Here is a 25,329-nt window from a genome sequence, read left to right on the forward strand (position 1 = left end):
TCACAATATCATCTGCGAACATCATGGTCCAGGGGGACTCCAGTCTAACCTCATCTGTCAGCCTATCCATTACCACTGCAAACAGGAAGGGGCTCAGAGCTGATCCCTGATACAGTCCCACCTCCACCTTAAATTCTTGTCCCACCTAAGGCACACCTCACCATTGTTCTGCTGCCATCATACATGTCCTGTAGTATTTTAACATACTTCTCTGCCACACCAGACTTCCGCATGCAGTACCACAGTTCCTCTCTTGTACTCTGTCATAGGCTTTCTCTAGATCCACAAAGACACAATGTAGCTCCTTCTGACCTTCTCTGTACTTTTCCACTAGCATCCTCAAGGCAAATACTGTATCTGTGGTACTCTGTCTAGGCATGAAACCATACTCTTGCTCGCAGATACTTACTCCTGTCCTGAGTCTAGCCTCCAAAACTCTTTCCCATAACTTCATTGTGTGCCTCATCAACTTTATTCCTCTATAATTCCCACAGCTCTGAACATCGTCTTTCTTCTTAAAAATGGGAACTAGAACACTTGTCCTCCATTCTTCAGGCATCTTTTCGCCGATAGGCATGAAACCATATTGTTGCTCGCAGATACTTAATCCTGTCCTGAGTCTAGCCTCCACAACTCTTTCCCATAACTTCATTGTGTGCCTCATCAACTTTATTCCTCTATAATTCCCACAGCTCTGAACGAGAACACTTTTCCTCCATTCTTCAGGCATCTTTTCGCCTGCTAGTATTCTGTTGAATAAGTTGGTCAAAAACTCCACAGCCATCTCTCCAAATTGCTTCCATACCTCCACCGGTATGTCATCAGGACCAACTGCCTTTCCATTTTTTATCCTTTGTAGTGCCTTTCTGACTTCCCCCTCAGTAATCATTGCCACTTCCTGGTCCTTCACATTTTCCTCTTCAACTCTTCCTTCTCTCTCATTTTTTTCATTCATCAACTTCTCAAAGTATTCTTTCCATCTATTTTGCACACTACTGGCACCAGTCAACACATTTCCATCTCTATCCTTAATCAACCTTACCTGCTGCACATCCTTCCCATCTCTATCCCTCTGCCATGCCATCTGGCCAACCTGTAGAGATCCTTTTCTCCTTCTTTCATGTCCAACCTGGTGTACATGTCTTCATATGCCTCTTGTTTAGCCTTTGCCACCTCTACCTTTGCCCTACGTCGCATCTCGATGTAGTCCTTTAGCCTCTCCTCAGTCCTCTCAGTATCCCACTTCTTCTTCGCTAATCTCTTTCCTTGTATGACTTCCTGTATTTTGGGGTTCCACCACCAAGTCTCCTTCTCCCCTTTCCTACCAAAAGAGACACCAAGTACTCTCCTGCCTGTCTCTCTGATTACCTTGGTTGTCGTAGTCCCGTCTTCCGGGAGCTTCTGCTGTCCATCGAGAGCCTGTCTCACCTCTTTTCGAAAGGCCGCACAACATTCTTCCTTTCTCAGCTTCCACCACATGGTTCTCTGCTCTACCTTTGTCTTCTTAATCTTCCTACCCACCACCAGAGTCATCCTACACACACCCATCCGATGCTGTTGAGTTACACACTCCCCTACCACTACTTTACAGTCAGCAATCTCCTTCAGATTACATCGTCTGCACAAAATATAATCCACCTGCGTGCTTCTACCTCCGCTCTTGTAGGTCACTATATGTTCCTCCCGCTTCTGGAAATAAATGTTCACTACAGCCATCTCCATCCTTTTTGCAAAGTCCACCACCATCTGTCCCTCAAAGTTCCTTTCCTGGATGCCGTACTTACCCATCACTTCTTCATCGCCCCTGTTTCTTCTTTCCAGAATTTCTCTTTCAACTCTAGGTCACATCCTACCTGTGGGGCATAGCCACTAACCACATTATACATAACACCCTCAATTTCAAATTTTAGTCTCATCACTCGATCTGATACTCTTTTCACCTCCAAGACATCCTTAGCCAGGTCTTCCTTTAAAATAACGCCTACTCCATTTCTCTTCCCATCTACTCTGGTAGAATAATTTAAACCCTGCTCCTAAACTTCTTGCCTTACTACCGTTCCACCTGTTCTCTTGGATGCACAGAATATCAACCTTTCTCCTAATCATCATGTCAACCAACTCCTGAGCTTTTCCTGTCACAGTCCCAACATTCAAAGTCCCTACACTCAGTTGTAGGCTCTGTGCATTCCTATTTTTCTTCTGACGATGGATCCGGTTTCCTCCTCTTCTTTGTCTTCAACCCGCAGCAGCTGAATTTCCACCGACGCCCTGCAGGTTAGCAGTGCAGGGGGCGAGAGTTGTTAACCCGGGCCACGACCAATCCGGTATGGGATTCTTTAGATGAACGCTCATATTTGTTCGGCACAGTTTTTACACCGAATGCCCTTCCTGACGCAACCCTCTGCCTTTATCCGGGCTTGGGACCGGTCTACAGATTGCACTGGTTTGTGCCCCCATAGGTCTGCATTGTGCGGTCTACATATATACATTACTAATACTAATATGAAGAGTATGATGTCAATGGATGTGAAATAACGAAAAAAAACATGAACAGGGTGTGCGAGTGCGCGACTTGGCAAGGAGTTATGACCGCTTTTTGTCAACCATATTGTAATGCCCTCGGTAAAGGGCAATGAGGAAAAGGAGTCACCACCGAGTTTTAGTCGCTTTTTATTCAATCTAGTAAAAACTACTAGTAAAAAAAGTAATATCAGTATTTCTGTCATCAGCTGATGAGGTCCCCATTGCCTCTTTGACACAGTCACTCGATTTCACATCATTCTCCTTCAAGTATTGAGAACGGAACTTCTCAATCTTTGCTCGAGCAAACCAGTGTCCTTCCATCACAATCAGGATGCGTCTTTGTAAAGTGAGGCAGAGTTGTGCTAGCTCACCTAAAATATTTCCAAGAGCAGTAATAGTAACCTTGAACTTTGGATCACTCATCTTTTTGTAGCCAAACTTTGCCATTGGATCTCTGTTATCATCATACCTGTCAACTCGTACGGTTTAGCCGTAGTTCATACGCATTTTGTGGTGAATCTTACATAAACGGCCGTTTATCACAAATCATACAGATTCTGAAAATTTCCGTTTGCTTTTGCCCAGAATGGCGCAAGTCTACTTTATTGTGGAGAAAACCCAAAGCTGGGGAATTCCAAACATAGCCTGCATCAAAAGATTTTTGTCGCAGCAGGCATGATGTTTAGCGGAGCGGCAAATGTTGTTGAAATGATGAAATGTTTAGATTACCAAAATACTTTCATTTCCGGTAACTTTCCAGTAAATTCTTGTCCTGGATCGAGCACCGCCGAGCCAGACACCTTACCACGAGAAGCATGGAGGCTGCGGCCGTGGAGCCGGTGGCCAGCTCTCGGCTACCTGTCACAATCGATCAAATCGTTAATGATACGCTTTTGGTGTAGCTGACCTATCGAGATAGGAGCTATATGGAGATATTACTTGACCGCAACAAAAAGTGTCATTTTTAATCTTGACTTAAATCATTTGTGGCTCAAATTAATTTGACTTAGCTTGTAACTAATGTAGCATGCATGCTCACAAGTTAGCCGCCTGGGCCTCATTACAAATCCATGGGATTATTGTAGCCGACACTGTAGTTCTCTTCCTAGCGTTGTAGCTCATGGTCGTGTTTTTATAACAGCTGACAATAATATAATCGAATGCTGTGTTTTCACCACAACGGTGTCATACGTATGTCAAGATAGATGTTCCATTTACGAAGATTGAGAATGGCTTCATAGGAACAATAGCTAATGTCAGTGACTTCATCTATATCTTGTTAGCCTTATCATACAGATCAGCTCCTTCCTTATTCACTAAAAATAAGGAATTGATCATCGGCATTCAGTACATATGTAATCTTTCAAAACATTTTTCTTTTCCCATCACTGATTCTCTTTGGTGAATCTCTCTTACAAATATCTGTGGTATTGTAGCCTGGCTGATAAATAGCCATGCTTTTGCTCATTCTACTGAGTAGAATTAGACATTGACTTCAGATATTATTATTATGGAGCTCTTCAATAAAAATAATTGAAAAACTTTGGTGTTTTTTCCCTCAGTTATTCTGACATATAATTTACTTCGGTATGTTACAAGGATTTTTTGCTCTCTATAAGGAATTTTTCGGTAGTTTATACAGGTTGGTGCTACGAAAAGTTAAAAGGTATGTATCAGTGGATTCTCTTTTGCAGTATTCTTCAAGTACAGTGTGTCACGATGCGGGGCTCAAGGGTGGACCCAAATGCACGACTCCAGAGACAGCAGACAGTACAGAGGAAACCTTTATTCGGTCCGAGGTCTGAGATCAGGTAGACAGTCCAAACAATTCGTAGTACCAGTACGAATGGGCTTACGAGGGTGGTCAATGAACAGGCGTGGGTCGGTGCACGGAGGTCAGAAGTCGAGAAAGCAGGAGTGCGGGAACGAGGCATGAAGAGCAACGATCTAGCGGAGTATCTGTCGTCCCCCGGGTCCTATATGTACCGGGTCTAATCCAAGGTCATGAGGCGCAGGTGTGGACCTTCAGATTAGCTGGCCACGCCCAGCCCTGGCTGGAATCCAGGAGCATGACACAGTGTAGTTAAACAGAACAGAATTAACAGCTTGGTGTCGCACAGCCATCACATTTCATTCAGAGGCCTGAATGACAGTGTATCTTCATCAAGAATCTTTGCTAAGGCCTCCAATTTGCCCTTCCTCACAGTGGACCAAGAGAAAGTGGAATATACAGTTCTAAGAAGAGTTTCCACATCTCTCATCAAAGGCACATCTTTCAAGGCATCATCAATGCCAAAGTCTAGTCAAGTCAAATGCTATGGGGGCACAAACCAGTGCAATCTGTAGGCCGGTCCCAAGCCCGGATAAATGCAGAGGGTTGTGTCAAGAAGGGCATCCGGCGTAAAAACTGTGCCAAACAAATATCATCTACAGAATCCCATACCGGATCGGTTGTGGCCCGGGTTAACAGCCCCCGACACTGCTAACCTGCAGGGTGTCAATGGAAATTCAGCTACTGTGGGTCAAAGACAAGGAGGAGGAGGAAACCGGATTCGTCGTCAGAAGAAAAAGAGGAATGCACAGAGCCTACAAATGATTGTAGGGACTTTGAATGTTGGGACTATGACAGGAAAAGCTCAGGAGTTGGTTGACATGCTGATTAGGAGAAAGGTTGCTATATTGTGCATCCAAGAGAGCAGGTGGAAAGATAGTAAGGCTAGAAGTTTAGGAGCAAGGTTTAAATTATTCTACCATGGAGTAGGTGGCAAGAGAAATAGAATAGGGGTTATTTTAAAGGAAGAGCTGGGTAAGAATGTCTTGGAGGTGAAAAGAGTATCAGATCGAGTGAGGAGACTAAAATTTGAAATTGAGGGTGTATATATAATGTGGTTAGCGGCTATGCCCCACAGATGTGACCTAGAGTTGAAAGAGAAATTCTGGAAATAACTAGATGAGGTAGGTCTGAGCATCTGAGATAGAAAGAGAGTTGTGATTGGTGCAGATTGTAATGGACATATTGGTGAAGGAAACAGGGGCAATGAAGAAGTGATCCATCCAGAAAAGGAACTTTGAGCGACAGATGGTGATGGACTTTGCAAAAAGGATGGATATGGCTGTAGTGAACACTTATTTCCAGAAGTGGGAGGAACATAGAGTGACCTACAAGAGTGGAGGTAGAAGCACACAGGTGGATTATATTTTATGCAAACGATGTAATCTGAAGGAGGTTACTGACTGTAAAGTAGTGGTAGGGGAGAGTGTAGCTCGACAGCATAGGATAGTGGTGTGTAGGATGACTCTGGTGGTGGGTAGGAAGATTAAGAAGACAAAGGTAGAGCAGAGAACCAGGTGGTGGAAGCTGAGAAAGGAAGAATGTTGTGTGGCTTTTCGGAAAGAGGTAAGACAGGCTCTCAATGGACAGCAGAAGCTCCCGGAAGACTGGACAACGACAGCCAAGGTAATCAGAGAGACAGGGAGGAGAGTACTTGGTGTGTCTTTTGGTAGGAAAGGGGAGAAGGAGACTTGGTGGTGGAACCCCAAAATACAGGGAGTCATACAAGAAAAGAGATTAGCGAAGAAGAAGTGGGATACTGAGACGACTGACTGAAAGGGGTGAAGGACACTTGTTGGTGGAACCCCAAAATACTTACAAGGAAAGAGATTTGCGAAGAGGAAGTGGGACACTGAGAGGACTGAGAATAAGGGAAAGGAGTACATTAAGATGTGACGTAGGGCAAAGGGAGAGGTGGCAGAGGCTAAACAAGAGGCATATGAAGACATGTACACCAGGTTGGACATGAAAGAAGGAGAAAAGGATCTCTACAGGTTGGCCAGACAAAGGGATAGAGATGGGAAGGATGTGCAGCAGGTAAGGGTGATTAAGGATAGAGATGGAAATGTGTTGACTGGTGCCAGTAGTGTGCTAAATAGATGGAAAGAATACTTATTCAACAGAATACTAGCGGGCGAAAAGATGCCTAAAAAATTGAGGAAAAGTGTTCTAGTTCCCATTTTTAAGAACAAAGGGGATGTTCAGAGCGGTGGGAATTATAGAGGAATAAAGTTGATGAGCCACACAATAAAGTTATGGGAAAGAGTAGTGGAGGCTAGACTAGATGCTAGATGTTTTGGAGACAAGATTAGAGAGTAGAATTCAATAGTTCGGACATGTCCAGAGGCGAGAGAGTGAGTATATTGGTGGAAGGGTGCTGAGGATGGAGCTACCAGGCAAAAGAGCAAGAGGAACACCAAAGAGAAGGTTGATGGATGTTATGAGGGAACATATTAAGGGAGTTGGTGTTCGAGAGGAAGATGCAGGAGATAGGCTAAGATGGCAAAAGATGACACACTGTGGCGACCCCTAACGAGGCAAGCCAAAAAGAAAAGAAGACGACATTCATCTCAATGGGGAAATCCGCTTTGACATAAAAGCAACTTGAAGTAAGAGCACATTTACGGGATGGATTAAACTTGTATCTCAAAGCACCACTATAATTCAGAATAAGACTAAAAAGCTTATCGAATTGACACACTGACACAGAGATGAAGACATACAATTGGAATACACCATGTTTCACTACTTTGCGCTTCACTTTTTGCATCTTCAGTGCTTCACAGGTTTTAATTAATTAAAAAAACAAAACAGCCAGATCGTCATATTGCGGAAAGACACATCGACACAAGGTGTGTGATTGGTTCCCGGCGCAACATCGACCAATGAGAGCATGACTGGCTTTATCCCATAAGATGATTGGTCGCGTATCATTGAAGTCTCACAGAGCAACGTCCCTTGTCTCACCCATTTCCTTAATTTACGTTTGTCAATGCTGTTGAAGGTCTCGCATATGTACTGTATCTTGGTGTTGTGTTCCTGAAAATATTTTTTGATTATGTAGTTACAATATCACCTCAATGTTGTGCCCCAGCGAAAAGTTCCTCCGCGGACCAGGTGGTGACTCTGTGTGCACGTTTATCCTTGTCAGGATCCAGCAGGAGGAATTGGATCCGATTTGAGAACATTTTTATCCTTTTTGAGATCCAGCGGGTGTATTCACCTCATACCACATACCTACTGGGATGTCCTCCAGGGCCCAGGACAAGGCACTTTATTCCATGTTGGACCCTGCATTGTGATCCTCCACCTCAAGGACGAGACTTTTTGGACAGCAAAGTGTGGTTCCAAAAATTTTTAAAAAGATAAGTTCTCAAAAATGTGCCTCTGTATGGTGCTGCTCGTCGTCACATGGAGGAAGAGTTTTCTAACCTTATCAAAGAGGGATGGCGGGTGCAAGTTTTTAACATGGATGAAAAAGGGCTTTTTCGGAAGAGGACACCGATGCATACGTCTTCAAGGACCGTGTTTACGATTATCATCAGAATCAGATGAGATTTAGTGGCCAAGTGTGTAAAAACACATAAGGAATTTTTCTCCGGCACTTGTGCTGCCCTGGTACGACATTCAGAACAAAGAACAAGGAACAACATAGCAACAAGAACAAAGAATAAGAGACATTTCTGTTTAGAAGTACCATTCCTCATAAAACACGCAAGATGTAAAATCTTCTTCATTTAGAACAGGTAAGGGATAAGTGTGTTAATCTCACACAAGTGGTAATGCTGCAGGTGAGTGAACTTAAAGCTTCTGTCCTCAGCCTTGCCACTTGGTGGCACCTCTGGGCGTTTCATGCTTGGGAGTCCAGACTTCAAGAGTAAACGTTACGTAGTTTAGGATGCATGAAAACTACACATACATAGAAAGTAGAAGAAATGAGATTAGAAACTATATTATGTGGATTTATGTTAAATGATTCAGGAAAAAAATATTGAAAGAGAATAAAGGAAGGTACAAAAAGGCATGGAAAACCAAGACCTAAAATTCACCAAAAACCAAACAGCAATCTACCATAGTGTTATGAAAATAAATATAATATGGTTCAATCCAAATTGACCACCCACAAAAATGTCTCATTGGCAGTTAAGTTAAGACACATCCCATTATTGGTAAGAGCAAAGAGCTGTCTCAAGACCATCGCAAACTAATTGTTGCAATACATAACCTTGGCAATGGTTATAGGCGCATATCTAAGCTTCTGGATGCTCCAGTGGGGATGGTTGCAGCAATAATACGAAAGTGGAAAAAACCATTCCGGCATAAATTTGCCTTGATCAAGTGCTGCTCGCAAGATTTCTGACAGAGTGCAAAAAATGATCACAAGAGTTCTTCAATAGTTGAGGATCTCTTGTAAAGAGCTTCAAAGATGCAAGGAATTTTTAGGCACTTTTGTCACAAGGAAATCAGTGAGGTAATGTTTACCACACCATGGCCTGTCTGTTGTCAGATTTATGTTTTACATATACAAATACCAAATATTGGTTGTATTAGTTCGGCCTTCAACAATCACGTTTTGTCCTGTTGTGGCTTCTAGTTCTCACGGTCAGGGTGTTCCACATGTGATGCTGTTCCTTCCGGGTCCACGTGCATACAGCTGGAGATAGATAACTGTCTTGTTTTGTATTTACCCGTCTCTCTCACTTTAATATAATGAAAGGACTTTTAGTCTGATCTTTAATAAGGGGTGACAACCTGTAAGACATACCTTTTCCTCTCTTTGCGAAGACTTTCCTTTCTTTTTGAATGAAAATCCACAACGAAAAGATTGTCTCCTTCCTCTTGGTTTCAGAAAAAGATTTTGCCAAAACAGTTGGTGTCAGAAGTGGCAAAAGCGTCTGTTTTCCAATATTTACTGAGGAGGAGAACATCAAACGCTAGTATCTACACGTCCTGCAAATCCTATGTATCGTATACAACGAGGATAGTGAGTAGATGGTGGAAGTTGAGAAAGGAAGAATGTTTTGTGGCCTTCCGGAAAGAGGTGAGACAGGCTCTAGATGGACAGAAGGAACTCCCAGAAGACTGGAATACTGCTGCCAAGGTATTCAGAGAGGAAAGGCAGGAGAGTACTTGTGGTGTTTTCTGGTAGGGAAGGGGAGAAGAAGACTTGGTGGTGGAACCCCAAAATACAAGAAGTCATCTAAGGTAAGACATTAGCGAAGAAGAAGTGGGACACGGAGAGGACTGAGGAGAGGCGTAAGGAATACATTGATATGCGTTGTAAGGGCAAAGGTCGAGGTGGCGAAGGCTAAACAAGAGGCATATGACTGGGAAGTGGCATGGATTAGTATGGGAAAAGTTAGAAAGGCACTGAACAAAATGAAAAATGGAAAGACAGTTGGTCCCGATGACATATCAGTGGAGGTATGGAAGCAATTTGGTGAGTTGGCTGTGGAGTTTTTACTAGCGGGAGAGAAGATGCCTGAAGAATGAAGGAAAAGTGTGCTCATCCCCATTTTTAAGAACAAAGGCGATGTTCAGAACTGTGGAAACTACAGAGGAATAAAGATGATGAGCCACACAATGAAGTTATGGAAAAGAGTAGTGGAGGCTCGACTCAGGACAGAAGTAAGTATCTGCGAGTTAATGAATGCGAGTTTGTGTAAAACCAGGGGTCGTTTATTTAAATATTGGTATTTGTATTGAAAAAAATCTGACTAGGTCCATCACTCTGTGGGATTTATTCTTGACTGAGAACTGGTCCAGCAATTAAGTATTTGTATGTGTCCAGACATTTATACACTTTCAAACTCTTCTGAGTAAATGTCAACGACTTCTTCATTAGCAGTCACTGTTATTTGACGAGCGTGCGTAAAATTTGTTACGAGTAGAAATACATAGATATTGAAAGACGTTGCTTATTTTGTGTAGTCTTGACCAATGCAACTGCGCACTTGTCGGACATTCTCAGCGCACATGAAAACTGATCCAGCACAGTCTGACTTTTTTTTTTTTTTTAAACATGGAAGCACACTCTCCTGCCAGTTTACCTGACTACACCCCCCACTACCTCTTAAAGGGGTAGACTCATAATTACAAACACCACCAGTGCTTCAATTAGCAACATAGAGCAAAGAGAGTTAGACAGGTTGTGTTTACTCTCGATAATAATGGTAAAAGTAAAAAAAAAAAAGAAGTGCTGTTGCTTTAATGTCAGGGTATGTGAATAATCGAAGAAAAAGTTATGAAACTGGATGAGATTTTCTCTTTTTTGAGTAAAAAAAAGGTCTGGTCTGAAGCCAAAGTAGAAAGTTCAGGATGAGATGGTGTCTAATGTTAAAATTCCACCTTGCCTTAGCCTGATCGAGGATGAAAGCACGGACAGTACAGTGCAGACAGTGAAGAAAATAAGTATTTGAAAACCCTGCTATATTGCAGGTTCTCCCACTTAGAAATCATGTAGGGGTCTGAAATTTTCATCATAGGTGCATGTCAACTGTGAGAGAGATAATCTAAAAACAAAAAAATCAAAAAATCACAATGTATGATTTTTTTTAACGATTTATTTGCGTGATATCTTATATGGGGCTCCACCGCCGTGTGGAGTTGTAAAATTTGATCTCTGGTGTCTTTGCACAGCTCTTTGGTCTTGGCCATGTTACACGTTTGAGTCTTACTGATTGTATGGGGTGGACAGGTGTCTTTATGCAGCTAACGACCTCACACAGGTGCATCTGATTCAGGATAATGCATGGAGTGGAGGTTGACTTTTAAAGGCGGATTAACAGGTCTTTGAGGGTCAGAATTCTAGCTGAGACACAGGTGTTCAAATACTTATTTGCAGCTGTATCACACAAATAAATTGTTAAAAAAATCATAAATTGTGATTTCTGGATTTTTCTTTTTAGATTATCTCTCACATTGGACATGCACCTACGATGAAAATTTCAAACCCCTCCAAGACTTCTAAATGGGAGAACTTGCAATAAAGCAGGGTGTTCAAATACTTATTCTCTTCACTGTAAATAGCTAATTCTGTATTTTAAATATAGGGGGCAACATCACATTAACCTTAAAACTGTTTCGGAGCATCATTCAGCTTTCAACATGCATTGCTAAAGATAGTCTGCCAGGAATAATTCAGTTTTACACCAAGAAAAACAGACAGACATTGTGGGTTAAAAAAAAAAGAAGAAAGAAACAAAGTTTCAAGCGACCTTCCAAATTTAAAGTTTATAGTTGGCTTGGTTTACTTAGCAATGTATTTTTTTGTTTGTTCACATGTTCATTGTAAATTTGCAAAAAGACAAAATTGTTCTTCAAAATATTCTGATGGGATTATAAATGCCGTAGTCTGAATCTTTGAATGAGCCATGTAATTTAAATGGATGACACTGATCTGACTGCACTGCATACGTCTGATGTTGCTCACAGTGGTGAAAGCTCGCGGGCTTAGTGTGTTTGCTCAAACACATAAAAAAATTAAAGGGAACGTTGGTCTTGACATTAACTTACAGGTTTATTTCATAAACGTTGCGAACAAAAGAAGCCTGATCTTAAACAATCAGTACTCACCCGGAAACAGGAAATGCAAGTTAACCGTACTGAGCATGTTCGGAAGTTATTGGGTCATTTTCTCCCATGGTACCACATTATCTCGAAGTTGAAAACTTTTCCCCTCTCATGCTTTAGGAAGATATAGATCATCTACTGCTAGCTTTCATAAATGGATTGACAAAAGATAGCACCGTAAATTACGCTACATTATAACAATACATCATGATGAAATAAAATGATTTGATTTTATGAATACTTGGTTTTGAAATGTAATGTATATTGACCTCTTTAAAAATGTCTGTCTCGGTCTCTGCAGTGTCAAATTATGATTATGGGATAACGTAACAACTAAATACTGGGGTAGAACAACTCAGTAAGTTATTTTAAAGCCCAAGTGTCATCCCTAGAAATATTCTAAAATAGATATTGTAATGAAAAATACATATAACATGATTCACTTCAATGTCCATACGAAAACATTAATGTGAGCGGAGAGCGCGTCATCCATCCGCAAAGTTGCAAAAGTGTCATTCTACGATATCCAAGTATTGGCTGCATCCTCTGTAAGTGACGTCACCCGGACATTCGCCAATGAAACCACGCGGTGCACCCAAACTATGGGAGACGAATACGTCCCTTCTGACAAGGATGCTCTTTTCGAAAAGGACAACACCACACAACCGAGTGAAGTTACCGGGGCAATATGACACTATTGTTTCGAGCCCTAAGGGCAATATTACACTATTGTTTCGAGCCACATTCAGATGATATGCGATCACGGCCAAACCGCATCCCCATCCGATCCACTTCCGCGGCGGAGATGAGCCATCGCGGCTCATCGCAGCCGGCCAGTGTGGCTTATGACGGAGCCGAGCCGTACTGCTTAATGGGGTGTTCATAGACGCCGCAGTACGATGAACAACACAGTCAGTCGGGGCACTTTACTGCGCACACACGGCAGTGACACATTCTCGGCTGGATTCTTCAAAGCCGCCCCAGTCCGCAAAGCCCGACGCGCAGCCTTCACAGAAGCTGTGACTGCCGAACGCGGCGCCTCAGCCGGTGTGGCTGATTTTCAGCGCCGCCGTGGCATATAATGGAGCTAAGCCGTGCTGCTTTGAGGGGGATGTTCATAGCCACCGATGAACACTATCGAGCCAGGGGGGATTACTGCGCGCACGCGGCTGAGTGAGGCATTGTTGGCTGGGTTCTTCAGATTCGCTGCAGTTCGTGCAGCAGCCCGACGCTGTCCGACGCGCACACCAACATATTTAGTACGTGGATCTTTTGTTACGTTATGAGAGACCGATTACGTGGTCCGCCCCAAACTATTATTTTTTCTAGTAGCTGTATACAACCTACCTGTTATTTGGAACCCACGAAGGTCTCGTCCTCTGCACCCATGCAATCCATTTTTTCACAACGAACCGGGTCTCTTGCAAACTTATGAAGGGTAATTCCATTCTCCCGAGCAATGTCCAGCAATGCAATGAGTCGGCATTTTGGCGAACACGAAGGAACAACGAGCTACCTTCGCGGATGTAAAACTAATGGAAACAAACGAGTCCACTCGGGGGCGCCACTGTCCTTTACGTCACTTCCTGCTTCTTCTCGAAAAAAAATCCCTCGAGAGGATTTTCATGGCGTGAGTTACAAAAATCTGTATTCGTCAAAATCATGTTTTGTGGTGAAAAAACGCACGGGCCCATATTGGCTTACGTTTTTTCATTAATAACATACTAAAAATCATCCATTTCATGACTGTTGACCTTTAAGGTCTCAAGATCCCATCCCTAATCACACCCATAACTTTATATCTCCGGGCATGACTGACCACACCCGTACATATTTCAAATGTGAGCGACTGCACCAGATACGTGTATATCCAGTTGTCCAGGACAAGCGGAAGCGAATTAACAGTCGAATTTCTTATCGGCGAAAACATCGACTTCGGCATTAAATATGGATCCTCTTTGACAATTGTCTCTAATTTTTCCACGTACCTTCGTTTATTATCACCTCATGTTTAAAAGTATCGGACAAAAAACTCCAGGTGTCGGGCAAGAAGACATTTTTGTTTCGTCTCAACGGAATTAACTTTGAACAATGCTTTCTTTGACCGGTAATATGGCTACGTAAACAAAAACCACGTGATTTTATTACGTAGGTGCACGATCACTGAATGGAGCCTTTTAATTTGAAAGTGTCTTTCGCTGCTAGATTCGCGTTTTACTACCGTAATAGCGAGTACGAACAAAATTACAGGCGGCTGACTTGACGTCTTTGCGAGTGAAAGCCGGTTTGACCGCAGTCAAACGTCCACAGTCGCCCACAACTTTATATGAAAAAGAGAAAAAATACTCCTGATAGCATCCATCCAGACAGCTGATTGACAAAATGAATATATTTCACGTACAGAACCAAAACCAGGTCCCAGAAAGAACAACGGCAACTCACCAAAACCCGCTCCAATTGCGCCATAGATTAAAACAATCTGAAAAGACACGATGAGAAAGCACATTATAAAACAGTTGATGTAAAACGCAATAGTTTTTCGACTGACCATTCGTTTGGATGTGTTGAATCGGATTTCGGTTGCGATCACTCTCCATTTATAAACTGCGGTAAGATATATGTGAAACGTCAGTCAAGTCACAATTTACAAAACTGGACTGTAAACATTCAGGGATTCACTTCCGATAGACGTATGTGTAGACACTAAATTCTGCGCAGTCTGGCGGGGTTTCAACACGTCAGTGCAATTGCCATGTTGCATGTGGCATATCTGCCAGAAAGCACATGCTAGTATAGTACAGTGAATTTGGGTCAATGACGTAAAATGAAAACTGGACTGCGCACTCTACATCCATCATTAGTTCCGCCATGGGCAACAGGCTCTAACTTCTGGTCATGACAAAAAGTATGGTAAACATACACATATTGTTATCGAAAACGATGCGATAAATATCTAATAATTAATTATTAAGGTTAAGCTAAACACACTTACCACTGAAAAGTTACTTCTTTGCGACCACCTGCACGGTTTTGACAGCCAACAGCGCAACAAAAATGCTATACCTAACGTATTCCAATTAAATTTGATGTTATTATGTTTCACAACGTAAAATTGTAAGGATGAGAAAGGACGTCAACTTTCATGTGAAATAGTACCCAAAGCAATCTTTTGACTTGACCAGGAGTTTACGACGTGAAAAGGGCCTGTACGCAGTCCAGTTTTTATTCTACGTCATTATTTTGGGTGGATTGGGACCACGAACAGGAAAAATCTCCGAATAATTGACTCACTATAATGACATGGGGGGGGGGGAATTAACCACCCCAAATGGCTTCCGCAATACAAACCGCCCCCAGGCCGTAGGTTGTGCACTGAACAGCCTGCACCCATTGGTGTAACAGCGGTTGTGGGTCTTGGCAGGTCGAGGTACTGGGGTGGGAAAGTAGGAGCCCCAAATGGCTTCTGGAACACAAATAGGCCCCAGGTCGTAGGTTGTGCACCACACAGCCCGCGCCACATCGGGGTACTGGCAGTTGGGGGTCCTGGCAGGTCACTCAAGAGTCGCAAATGGCCACCTGAAGGTAAATGGCCCCCAGGCCATAGGTTGCGCACCACACAGTACAACTCGAGCAATACACATACAAAGTGAAAGTGAGTCACACAAAAAACACAAACAATTCAACACCCCCACTTTTTCTCATACCATAAAACCATATGCTCACTTTCCAAAGAACCATGTTTTGAACATCAGTATTTTTGGTTTTGCAACAGACTTTGTCAACATATCTGCCGGCATTTCTTCTGATGAACAAAAAACAACATTTATTTCCCTTCATTGAGTATGTCTCTGAAAAAGTGGTATTTCACATCAATGTGTTTAGACCTCTGTCTATTCACTGGGTTTTTGCACAGTGCTATAGCACCCTGGTTGTCCCCATGAATTGAAGTACAACTGTACATTTTGTTATCGATACCATTTATCAACTGAGTAAGGTAAATGCTTTCTTGAGTAGTAGAAGGCAATGCAATGTATTCTGCCTCAAAAGTTGAGAGAGCAACTGTTGGTTGCTTCCTTGACTTCCATGAGATTGCAGGACCCTGTTTTGTTAGGCTGAAGAAGTACAGTGTGGTGCTTCATCCATCTTCAACTGAAGATACCCAATCAGAGTCACTTAAGGCCATTAATTTTTAATCCTCCTAATTTTTCTTGAAACACAGCTCATAGTCACTTGTATCTTTCAAGTACCTCAAAACATGTTTGGGAGATACTAAGTTTTCTGGTTTTGGTTTCTCCAGAGTTTGTGTCAGTTTCAACGTCAACAATGTCAACAATTTCACGATACTCTTTGGGATACACAACTTCATTTGTATCTCTCTCATTAGTTTCTGGTTTTGGTTCACATGGCGTGTAGCGTGGTTTACAATTTGACATTCTAAACCTTTTAATGATTTTTAAGATGTACTTTTTCAGACTCATTTTGATTTATTCACCATCATGTTCAAACTCAATACCCAAGAAGTATGATATTTCTCCTAAATCCTTCATATTGAATCTGGGCTTCATCGTGTCTTTGAATTTGTTTAGGATCTCATTTTTGCCTGCTGCAATTATTAGATCTACCCAAATGATGACCAAGATCACATCATCTTCAAACTGTGTTCTATATACACAGTGGTCAGATGGATTTCTTACAATGTTATCTTTTACCAAGTGATCATGTAGAAGCTGATACCAATTTCCCCCGGACTGTTTTAAGCCATAAAGGGATTGTTTTAATTTGTACACCAGCTTCTCTCCTGTCTCAGATGTCATTTCAAAACCTTCTGGTTGCTCTAATAAAATCTCTTCCTCTGTAGGTGCATGTAAATATGTTGTTTTAACATCCATATTGTGGACAATGAGCTCATTTTGTACAGCTATCTGCATCAACGCTCGTACTGATGTAATGTTTGCTGTCGGGGCAAATGTTTCGTGATCATCGATACCCTGTGTTTGACTTTTACCTTTAGCTAGATATCTAGCTTTAAAGGTTTTACCCTCTTTAGTGCATTCTTTGATGGCATATACAGTACCCATTTTCCTCCTACTGCCTTGTGGCCTTCAGGTAAAGGAGTCAAATCAAATGTTTCATTTTCTTTCAGTGAGCGGAGTTCTTCAATCATAGCATTTTCCCATCTGGACGCCTCAGGTGACGACCGGGCTTCACAGTAAGTTTGGGGGTCTCCACACACAGACCTGAAGTAATCATCAATATTTGTGTGAGTTACATCATTGTCTTTAAGGTCTGTTAGGTATTCATCTACGTATTTTAGAGGTTTTCTCTCCCTTCTTGGGTAGAGATGTTTTTGACCATCTTTCGATTCTATATTTGCACTGTTTTCATCCATTTTCTGTCGTTTCATCATGTATTTAGTTGGACATCTTTACGAACACTTTCTTCATTTTTTATTTAGGGATTGGTGTTCTGTCCTTTCCTCATGATTACAGTTTCTGCATCTGTTACTTTGAATTTCTGAATCTTCTTCTTCATCTGTTTGTGTCTGTTATTCATTCATTCATTCTTTTTGATAAATTTTACCAGTCTGTGTTTTGACACTTTCCCTGTTTGTGGACGATAAATCAGGTAAGCGGAGCAGTTTCTACTATACCCGACAAATATCCCCTTCTCACATCTGGTGTCTAATTTCTTTTGGTCATGTTTGTATGCATACCACTCTGACCCAAACACCCACATTTTAGAGAGGTCTGGCTTTCTTCCTGTAATCAGAAAATATGGGGTATTTTTGGTCCAGTTATTGTAACATCTGTTTTGAATATGAGCTCCATTTTGAACGGTATAAGGCCATAGTACCTTTGGTAATCCCTTTTCGAGGAACAAGCACCTTCCCATCTCAAAGAGCGTTCTCCACTGTCTTTCAGCAGTTCCATTTTGATAAGGAGAATGTGAAGACGATGTCTCATGTCTTATGCCTTTTTCTCTCAATAGTGACTGAAAGGTATTGCCTGTATATTCCGTACCGTTATCAGACCTAATGCATTTTACATTGCCAAATGGCGCACTGTCTGCAAGGAATTTTTCTGACCACTGTGTATATAGAAAACAGTTTGAAGATGAAGATGGCGTAACAAAAGAATTTGGGTGAAGGTGGTTTTGCATCAGGGATCAGTTTTGAGCCCCTTCCTGTTTGCTGTGGTAATGGATAAGCTGACAGATGAGGTCAGACTGGAATCCCCTTGGACCATGATGTTCGTTGTGATATGGAGCGAAAGCAGGGAGTAGGTGGAGGAACAATAAGAAAGATGGAGGCTTCCACTGGAAAGGAGCGGAATGAAGATTACCCGAAGTAAACCAGAATATATGTGTGTAAATGGGAGAGTGGAGAGGGAAGAGTGAGCCTACAGTGAGAAGAGATCGCGAGGGTGGGAGTCTGTGTTAGGATGAAGGGCAAAGTCCATAAAACAGTGGTGTGGCCGGCCATGATGTATGGATTAGAGATGGTGGCACTGAAGAGACAACAGGAAGCAGAACTGGAGGTGGCAGAAATGAAGATGTTGAGGCTCTCGCTCGGAGTGAGCAGGTTGGATAGGATTAGAAATGAGCTAATTAGAGAGACAGCCAAAGTTGGATATTTTGGAGGCAAGGTACGAGAGAGCAGACTTTGATGGTTTGGACATGTCCAGAGACGAGAGAGTGGGTATAATTGTAGAAGGGTGCTGAGGATGGAGGTGCCAGGCAAAAGAGCGAGAGAAAGACCAAAGAAAATGTTGATGGATGATGTGAGGGCATGATGACTGTAGGAAGTGTATAAGGCTCATGTTGTGAGCACTCTCCTTCGCGCCTTCTACATGCGACGTCTCCGCTGCATCCTGGGCAACACCTGGCAGGATAAGGTGACAAACGCCAGTGCATTGGACAGAACTATGGTTCCCAGCATGTACAGTTTGCTTAAGCAGAGGCGTTTGCGCTGGCTTGGCCATGTAGAGCATATGGAGGATGGAAGAATTCCAAAGGAACTACTCTTGGGAGAATTGACACAAGGAACCATTCCATCAACAGACCCAAACTCCACTTTAAGGATGTCTACAAAACAGACCTGTAAACCCTTCAAATTAATGTGTGCACATGGGAGGCCACTGCCTCTGGCCGACTGGTCTGGAGACAAACAGTGAAAGAGGGACTGTCAAGCTTTGAGGGGACCCTTGCTCAACTGTCGGAGCCAAAGAGACAAAGAAGAAAGGCTTCAACCCAGGCAGATAGATCAGAAACTCCACTCATCTCTCGTGGATGCAGGAAAGAAGTACATTCTCGTATTGGCCTGACCAGCCACACCAGATGATGTCTTCAATTACAGCATGCTCGCCCATAGTTTCCCCAAGACTCGGATGGGGAAGAAGATAAGGGAGGTTGATTAGGCTTAAGTCACCAAGTGAATTAATGAATGCTATTTCTTATCATTTCCCACAGTACAAGGAAATAGGAGAACTTCTTCTTATCAGTCCATACATAAGAGCAAGGTAAATATAAAAAAAAATAATGAAAACTAAATAAGTAAAAATAAATAGATGTGTTCAGAGCTGCTTTGATTGTCCTCTGAAGCCTTCATCTGTCCCTTCATTCAGAATCTGTATCAGCTGGAGAGACAGTACATCAGCAGGCTCTTGATGGGATGACCGGTGGAAGGCCAGTCGTAACTTTGTGTCCAAGTTTTTTCCCCCGAGAACTCTTGTGATGTGGAGATGCTTTTGAACCTTCTTGATGGTCGCTGAGATGCTGTCTGTCCAGGAGAGGTCCTCAGAGATCTGGAATCCCACAAACCTGAATGGGTGAACTCTCCACACACTCAATTGATGCTGAGTGGAGTCGGTTCAATTCTGTTCCTCCAAAAGTCCATAATGATCTCCTTTGTTTTTTAGTGTTCAGTGTCAGGTTGTTGTCTGAGTACCAGGTTGTGAGCTTCTGGACCTCTTCTCTGGTGGCTGCCTCATCTCTCTTCGAGATCAGCCTGACCACTGTTTTATCGTCAATGAATGACGATGGTATTGTTGTAGACTAAGCTGCAGTCAAACTTGTAGGGACAGTACAGGAGGGGCCACAGCACTCAACCTTGTGGTGAGCAAGTGCTTAACTGTGCAGGTGGAGGAACGGTGTGAAGTCTGCTCACAGTATGTTGGTCAAAAAGTCTTTGATCCAAGAGCACATAAGAGGAGGGGGCCCAGGATATCTAAATTAGTAATCAAAGTATCCGGAATGATTGTGGGAAAGGCCGAGCTGTAATCCACAAATACCATTCTATTTTAGCTCTTTGGTTGGCTTCAGAGTGCGTGTAGAGGTATGGCAATGGTGTTCTCGTTCGATCTACTCGTGTGGTATCCAAACTGGTGCGAGTGAAAGTTGAGGGGGGGGGACAGTCTTGATGTGTTTGAGAACCAGCCTCTCAAAGCAATTCATGATGACAGGTCTGAGGGCAACAGTAAGGCTGGTTAAGGGCTTATTTTTGGGGGATGGGGATGATTGTTGAAGATTTCAAGCAAGTGGGGATTACTGCTTGGGTCAGTGAGCGGTTGAAGATCTTGCAGAAGATGCTGGACAGCTGGTGGGCACATGCGCTGAGCACTTTGCCTGGTACTCCACCCAGGCCAGCAGCCTTCCTGGGATTCACAGCCAGGAGTACAAATTTCACAATCAATCAATCAATCAATCAAAAGCCTTTCATGTCATTATATGCTGTGCATACAACAGAAAGATAAGTGCTTCTCCACAAGGTGCAAGGTACAATAAAGTAGAGTAAAAATCGAAGAACATCTTAGGCAAAAAAAAAAAAAAAACAATACATAAAACATCAAGGCACAGTTATGGTTAAAATAAATAAATAGATAAATAAATGGACAAAAGTGCTGTTGCATAATATTCCATTACAGTACTATTATTACAGTGATTTGCGTTCAAGGAGTTGATGGCTCTGGGGAAAAAGCTGTCCTTGAATCTGGTTGTCCTGCAGCAATCGGTGAGGCCCACACCTGCATCTCGTTCCCCGTCATTTGGACAGATACAAATAGGACTCCTCATACGTTCTGGCCTTTGCCAGATCGTTGCCTCATGCCTCGTTCCCGCACTCTTGTGACTCCGTTACTGATCTCCTGAGTACCGACCCCTGTCTAACCACTGACCTGCCTCGTATGCCTGACCCTCTTGTTACTGCTGCTGCTCCTGCGTGCCTGATCCCCGACACAGGACTGAATAAACACGTTTCCCGAACTGCCTCTACGTCTCTCGAGTCGTGCATTTGGGTCCAACCCCATGTTCTGGTCGCGACACAAGGTGCGATTGAACCTCTCTGTGCTGCCGTTCCCCATTGATGGTAAGGTGGAGTGCGTGACTTGCCAACTCCAAACAGCGGCAAAAGCTCAGCTATTAATTCAAAGTTTACACCCTGGTCAGAATGCTGGCGCTGGGCAATTTATCTGCTGTTTATGGTTCTGTCTGAAGATGAGGTCTCCTCACTCCTGTTGTCTGTGAATGATTGGGATCCTGCCCCAAGGTATCGTGCAGCCTCTCTTGCTGACTATATTTCCACCCTGGAACCACCTGGTCAAGACATGTAGCCTTTCGTGTCCCTAGGCGACCTCCAGTCACACCAACAGCGTTAGCTATGGTGACAGAAAACACAGGCCCTGCAGACGTGAACGGTCGGGTGCCTAGACTGCTGGTCGACCTCCTCTTCAAGAACATTCTCCATGATGAGACTGTGTGTGACTTTAATGTCCATGTGAAAACATTTCTGGATGACCTGCTCTGCGCCATGACATTGGCACAGAAGAACTGCTCAGCTGAGCAGGAACATCAATGTAATCAGTATAACAAGCGGGTCAAGGGTCAGTCTCTATCTCTTGGGGACCAATCCTTCTGGCGAACAAAGTGTTAAAGGCAAATGCAAACTCTCTGACAAATGGCAACCCAATGTCTACACTGTTATGATAGCGAAATCTATCTTGCATATCTAACGGATCAGGGATCGAGATGGAACTGAACATGTTGTTCACCTGAACCTGCTTCTTCAAGTAAACTTCCTGCCCTTGGCTGCAATCTTGGATGACGATGGTACTCCAGTGACCATACCTGCTCCTAAAGCAAACCAAAGCAAATTTATATGTATAGCGCATTTCATACACGAGGTAACTCAATGTGCTTTACAAGATTAAAGGCATTTGAAAACAAAGACATAAAACATTTAAAATGGGATAAACACAATAAAAATGAAAAACAAAATATTTTTTAAAAAGACAAAACTGCATACAGTGCAAGTAATATGATCAAAAAGTGGATGGAGTCTAAAAAGCATTTTAAAAAAAGAAGTTTTCTACCTAGATTTAAAAACATTCACAATTGGGACTGACCTCACCTCTGTTGGCAACTTATTCCACTTGTGTGCAGCATAATAGCTAAATGGTGCTTCACCATGTTTGCTTTGGACTCTGCGCTCTGCTATTTGATCTGAGTCAGTCGATCTCAGAGCTCTACTGCGTTTGTATTCCGTAAGCATTTCTTTCATGTATTCAGAACTTAAATCATTTAGTGATTTATAGGCCAGTAGCAGAACTTTAGAATCTATTCTAAAGCTGACTGGACTTTAGTATTGGCATTATATGCTCTGACCGCTTTGTTTTGGTCAGAACGCGAGCTGCACCATTCTGAATGAGGTGCAGCAGTTTAGTACTCTTTTTGGGGAGTCCAGTCGGAAGACCATTACAGTAGTCAAGTCTACTTGAGATAAAAGCGTGGATGATTTTCCTGGTCTGCTTGAGACATACAAGACTTGACACTGGATGTTTTTCAGATGGTAGTAGGCAGTTTTTGTGATTGATTTGATATGATTGTTGAAAGTCAGGTCAGAATCAATCAGAGCACCACAGCTACAGACTTGGTCTTTAGTTTTAGAGAGTCCAGGTGTTTACTAACAGCAATTCTCTTTTCTTTATTGCCAAAAACAATTGTCTCAGTTTTTTTGTGATTTAGGTGAAGAAAATTTTGGCTCATCCAGTTATTTATATGATTTAGACAGTGGCACAATACCTCAATTGAACTGTAGTCATCTGGAGAGGGGAGCATATACAGGCTGAACAGGAGAGGTCCAAGAACTGACCCTTGAGGGACCCCATAGGTCATTGCCATTTAGTGAGATTGATTACCCTCTTCAGCCTGACTGTGATGGCACCGAGATGTCGGGGTTGCAGTCTGCAGCTGCAACAGCTAGCCCATCCCTCCCTGGTTCCCTTTCCACTGTTCATGACTGGTATTTTGGCTGCACTTCCTCATGGGTTCATCATCAGTCCTCCATTGATGTATCCCCATGTCCAGACAGCCCGCCACTTTCACCACATTTTCTCCAATTATTCACATACTCCGACAGTCATTGTATCTGAAGAAAACAGCATTTCCTTTTTAACTTTTGCCATTATTATTGAGAGTAAACGTAAGCAGCATGTCTAGCTCGCCTTTGCTCTACGTTGCCCAGACTGTTGCTAACTAAAGCAGCGGTGGAGGGCGGAGCACAAGGACGCTATCATTATAAATCACATTGATGGGCTGGGTAAGTACTGTAATGTTTGGAATTATCAATGTACCGCTTTAAGGGTGGAGGGTGGCGGTGTAAAGTAAAGTAGGAAAAAGAGTGTGGCTGAGCGAGCAGCAGGTCATTGTTAGAGAAAGTTCTGTGAGCTGCCTAAAAGAAACCAGTGGCTTCTCCTTTTCATTTTTTTAACAGTGCATATGTGAATTGTGCCATTGGATGTAGCAACCAGTCATTCCTCACTCATTGAATCATATTGCAAAATGCCACAAACTGAATAGCTGTTTTTTCTACTTTCAATTATCGTTTTATTGTTGTTGTTTTTTTATGCGCGCGCAACGCAGAATATCTGTGCAAAGAGACCACATCAGCGATGCGCAATTGTGCACGTCCAGACCTTCGAGGGAAGATTGATATATTTTTTTTTTTGGACCGCCGTCCCACGATCGACCACAACTGCCTTGCGATTGACTGGTTGATCTCGATCGACGCATTGAGCACACATGCTTTAGTGTTCGATGCAAAGTTGTGTTGGCCAAACTAAAGCTCCATTTTCAATACTTCTTGTCAATACGCAGACTCGTCGTCGTCGTTGATAAGGCTGATGACTGAGGTGTTATCTGCGAACTTCTGAAGTTTGACAGCTATGTCTCTTGAGGTGCAGTTGTTTGTGTAGAGTGAGAAGAACAGAGAGGAGAGGATACAACCTTGGAGTGCCCCACTGTTGATAGTGTGCGTGGATTACGCTGTGTCCTGCCTGTCAGGAAGTTGTAGATCCACTTGCAGATGGCAGGCGAGACGTTGAGCTGGAGAAGCATGGAGGAGAGGAGTTCAGGGATGATTGTGTTAAATGCAGAGCTGAAGTCCACAAACAGGATCCTCACATACGTAGGTTCCCTTGCTGTTGAGATATTCAAGGATGAAGTGCAAACCATGTTGACGGCATCATCCGCAGACCTCTTATCTCTGCAGTGGGTCCATCTGGGAACCTGTGACACTCTTGAGGTTGTCCAGAACAAGGTCTTCAAAGGACTACATGACGGCAGACGTCAAGGCAAGAGGCATGTACTCATTACGACCTGAGAATGCTGCTTTTTTTTGGGGGGGGGGGGGGGGGGGACCGGTATGATGGTGGAGTGATTGAAGCAGGTTGGTACTTCACACAGTTCTAGAGATCTGTTGAAGATCTTTGTGAAGACAGGGGCTAGTTGGTCTGACTTTGAGGCAGGATGTGGACACAAGGTCTCGGGCCGGCGCTTTGTTGATCTTTTGTTGTTTGAAAATCTGCCTCACATCCTGTTCATGGATGGTAAACGGTGGAGTTGAAGATGTTGAAGCGGATGGTGGTACGACTTGGTGGGTGTGTGCAGGGAAAGTGTCCTTTTCAAATCCGGAGTAAAAACTCTTCAGGTTGTCGGCTAGCGCACTATTGGAGTCTACTGGGGCAGATCATTGCTTGTAATTAGTGAGCGATTGTAATCCGTGTTAGACGGATTTGGAGTCATAAGCACCAAGGTGTTTTTCCAGTCAGCTGGTTTGTAGTGCGATTGTAGAGGGCCCTGTCCCCACTACAATATGCAACCTCTTTAGCCTGGCCAAGTTGCCTGAGTGTGGCTGTATGGAACATAGAGTAGATGGGAAGAGAAATGGAGTAGGGGTTATTTTAAAGGAAGAGCTGGCTAAGAATGTCTTGGAGGTGAAAAGAGTATCAGATCGAGTGATGAGACTAAAATTTGAAATTGAGGGTGTATATATAATGTGGTTAGCGGCTATGCCCCACAGATGTGACCTAGAGTTGAAAGAAAAATTCTGGAAGGAACTAGATGAAGTAGTT

The 25,329-nt window shown here is 43.0% G+C and overlaps 1 protein-coding gene across 8 annotated transcripts in view; it reads right to left on the minus strand.

Moving 5' to 3' along the window:
* The window catches only part of cln3 (CLN3 lysosomal/endosomal transmembrane protein, battenin), a 97,448-nt gene extending 82,761 nt beyond the window's left edge, over nt 1-14,687 (minus strand). For 2 of the 8 annotated variants that reach the window (XR_009798741.1, XR_009798740.1), the window contains exons 1-2: nt 14,475-14,684; nt 14,369-14,405 (exon numbers count right to left, since the gene is read on the minus strand). Coding sequence is in view for 6 of the 8 variants with exons in the window: in XM_061845667.1 (XP_061701651.1) it covers nt 14,369-14,405; nt 14,475-14,523 (86 nt within the window). In the remaining 2 variants the exon portion in view is untranslated. Of the gene's footprint in view, nt 1-14,368; nt 14,406-14,474 lie in introns of all 8 variants that reach the window. The other 6 variants (XM_061845672.1, XM_061845670.1, XM_061845671.1 and 3 more) reach the window with 5 other exon arrangements.
* Nucleotides 14,688-25,329: the final 10,642 nt, after the last annotated feature.

This window comes from Syngnathoides biaculeatus, chromosome 16, assembly GCF_019802595.1.
Source record: "Syngnathoides biaculeatus isolate LvHL_M chromosome 16, ASM1980259v1, whole genome shotgun sequence".
Lineage (NCBI taxonomy): Eukaryota > Metazoa > Chordata > Actinopteri > Syngnathiformes > Syngnathidae > Syngnathoides > Syngnathoides biaculeatus.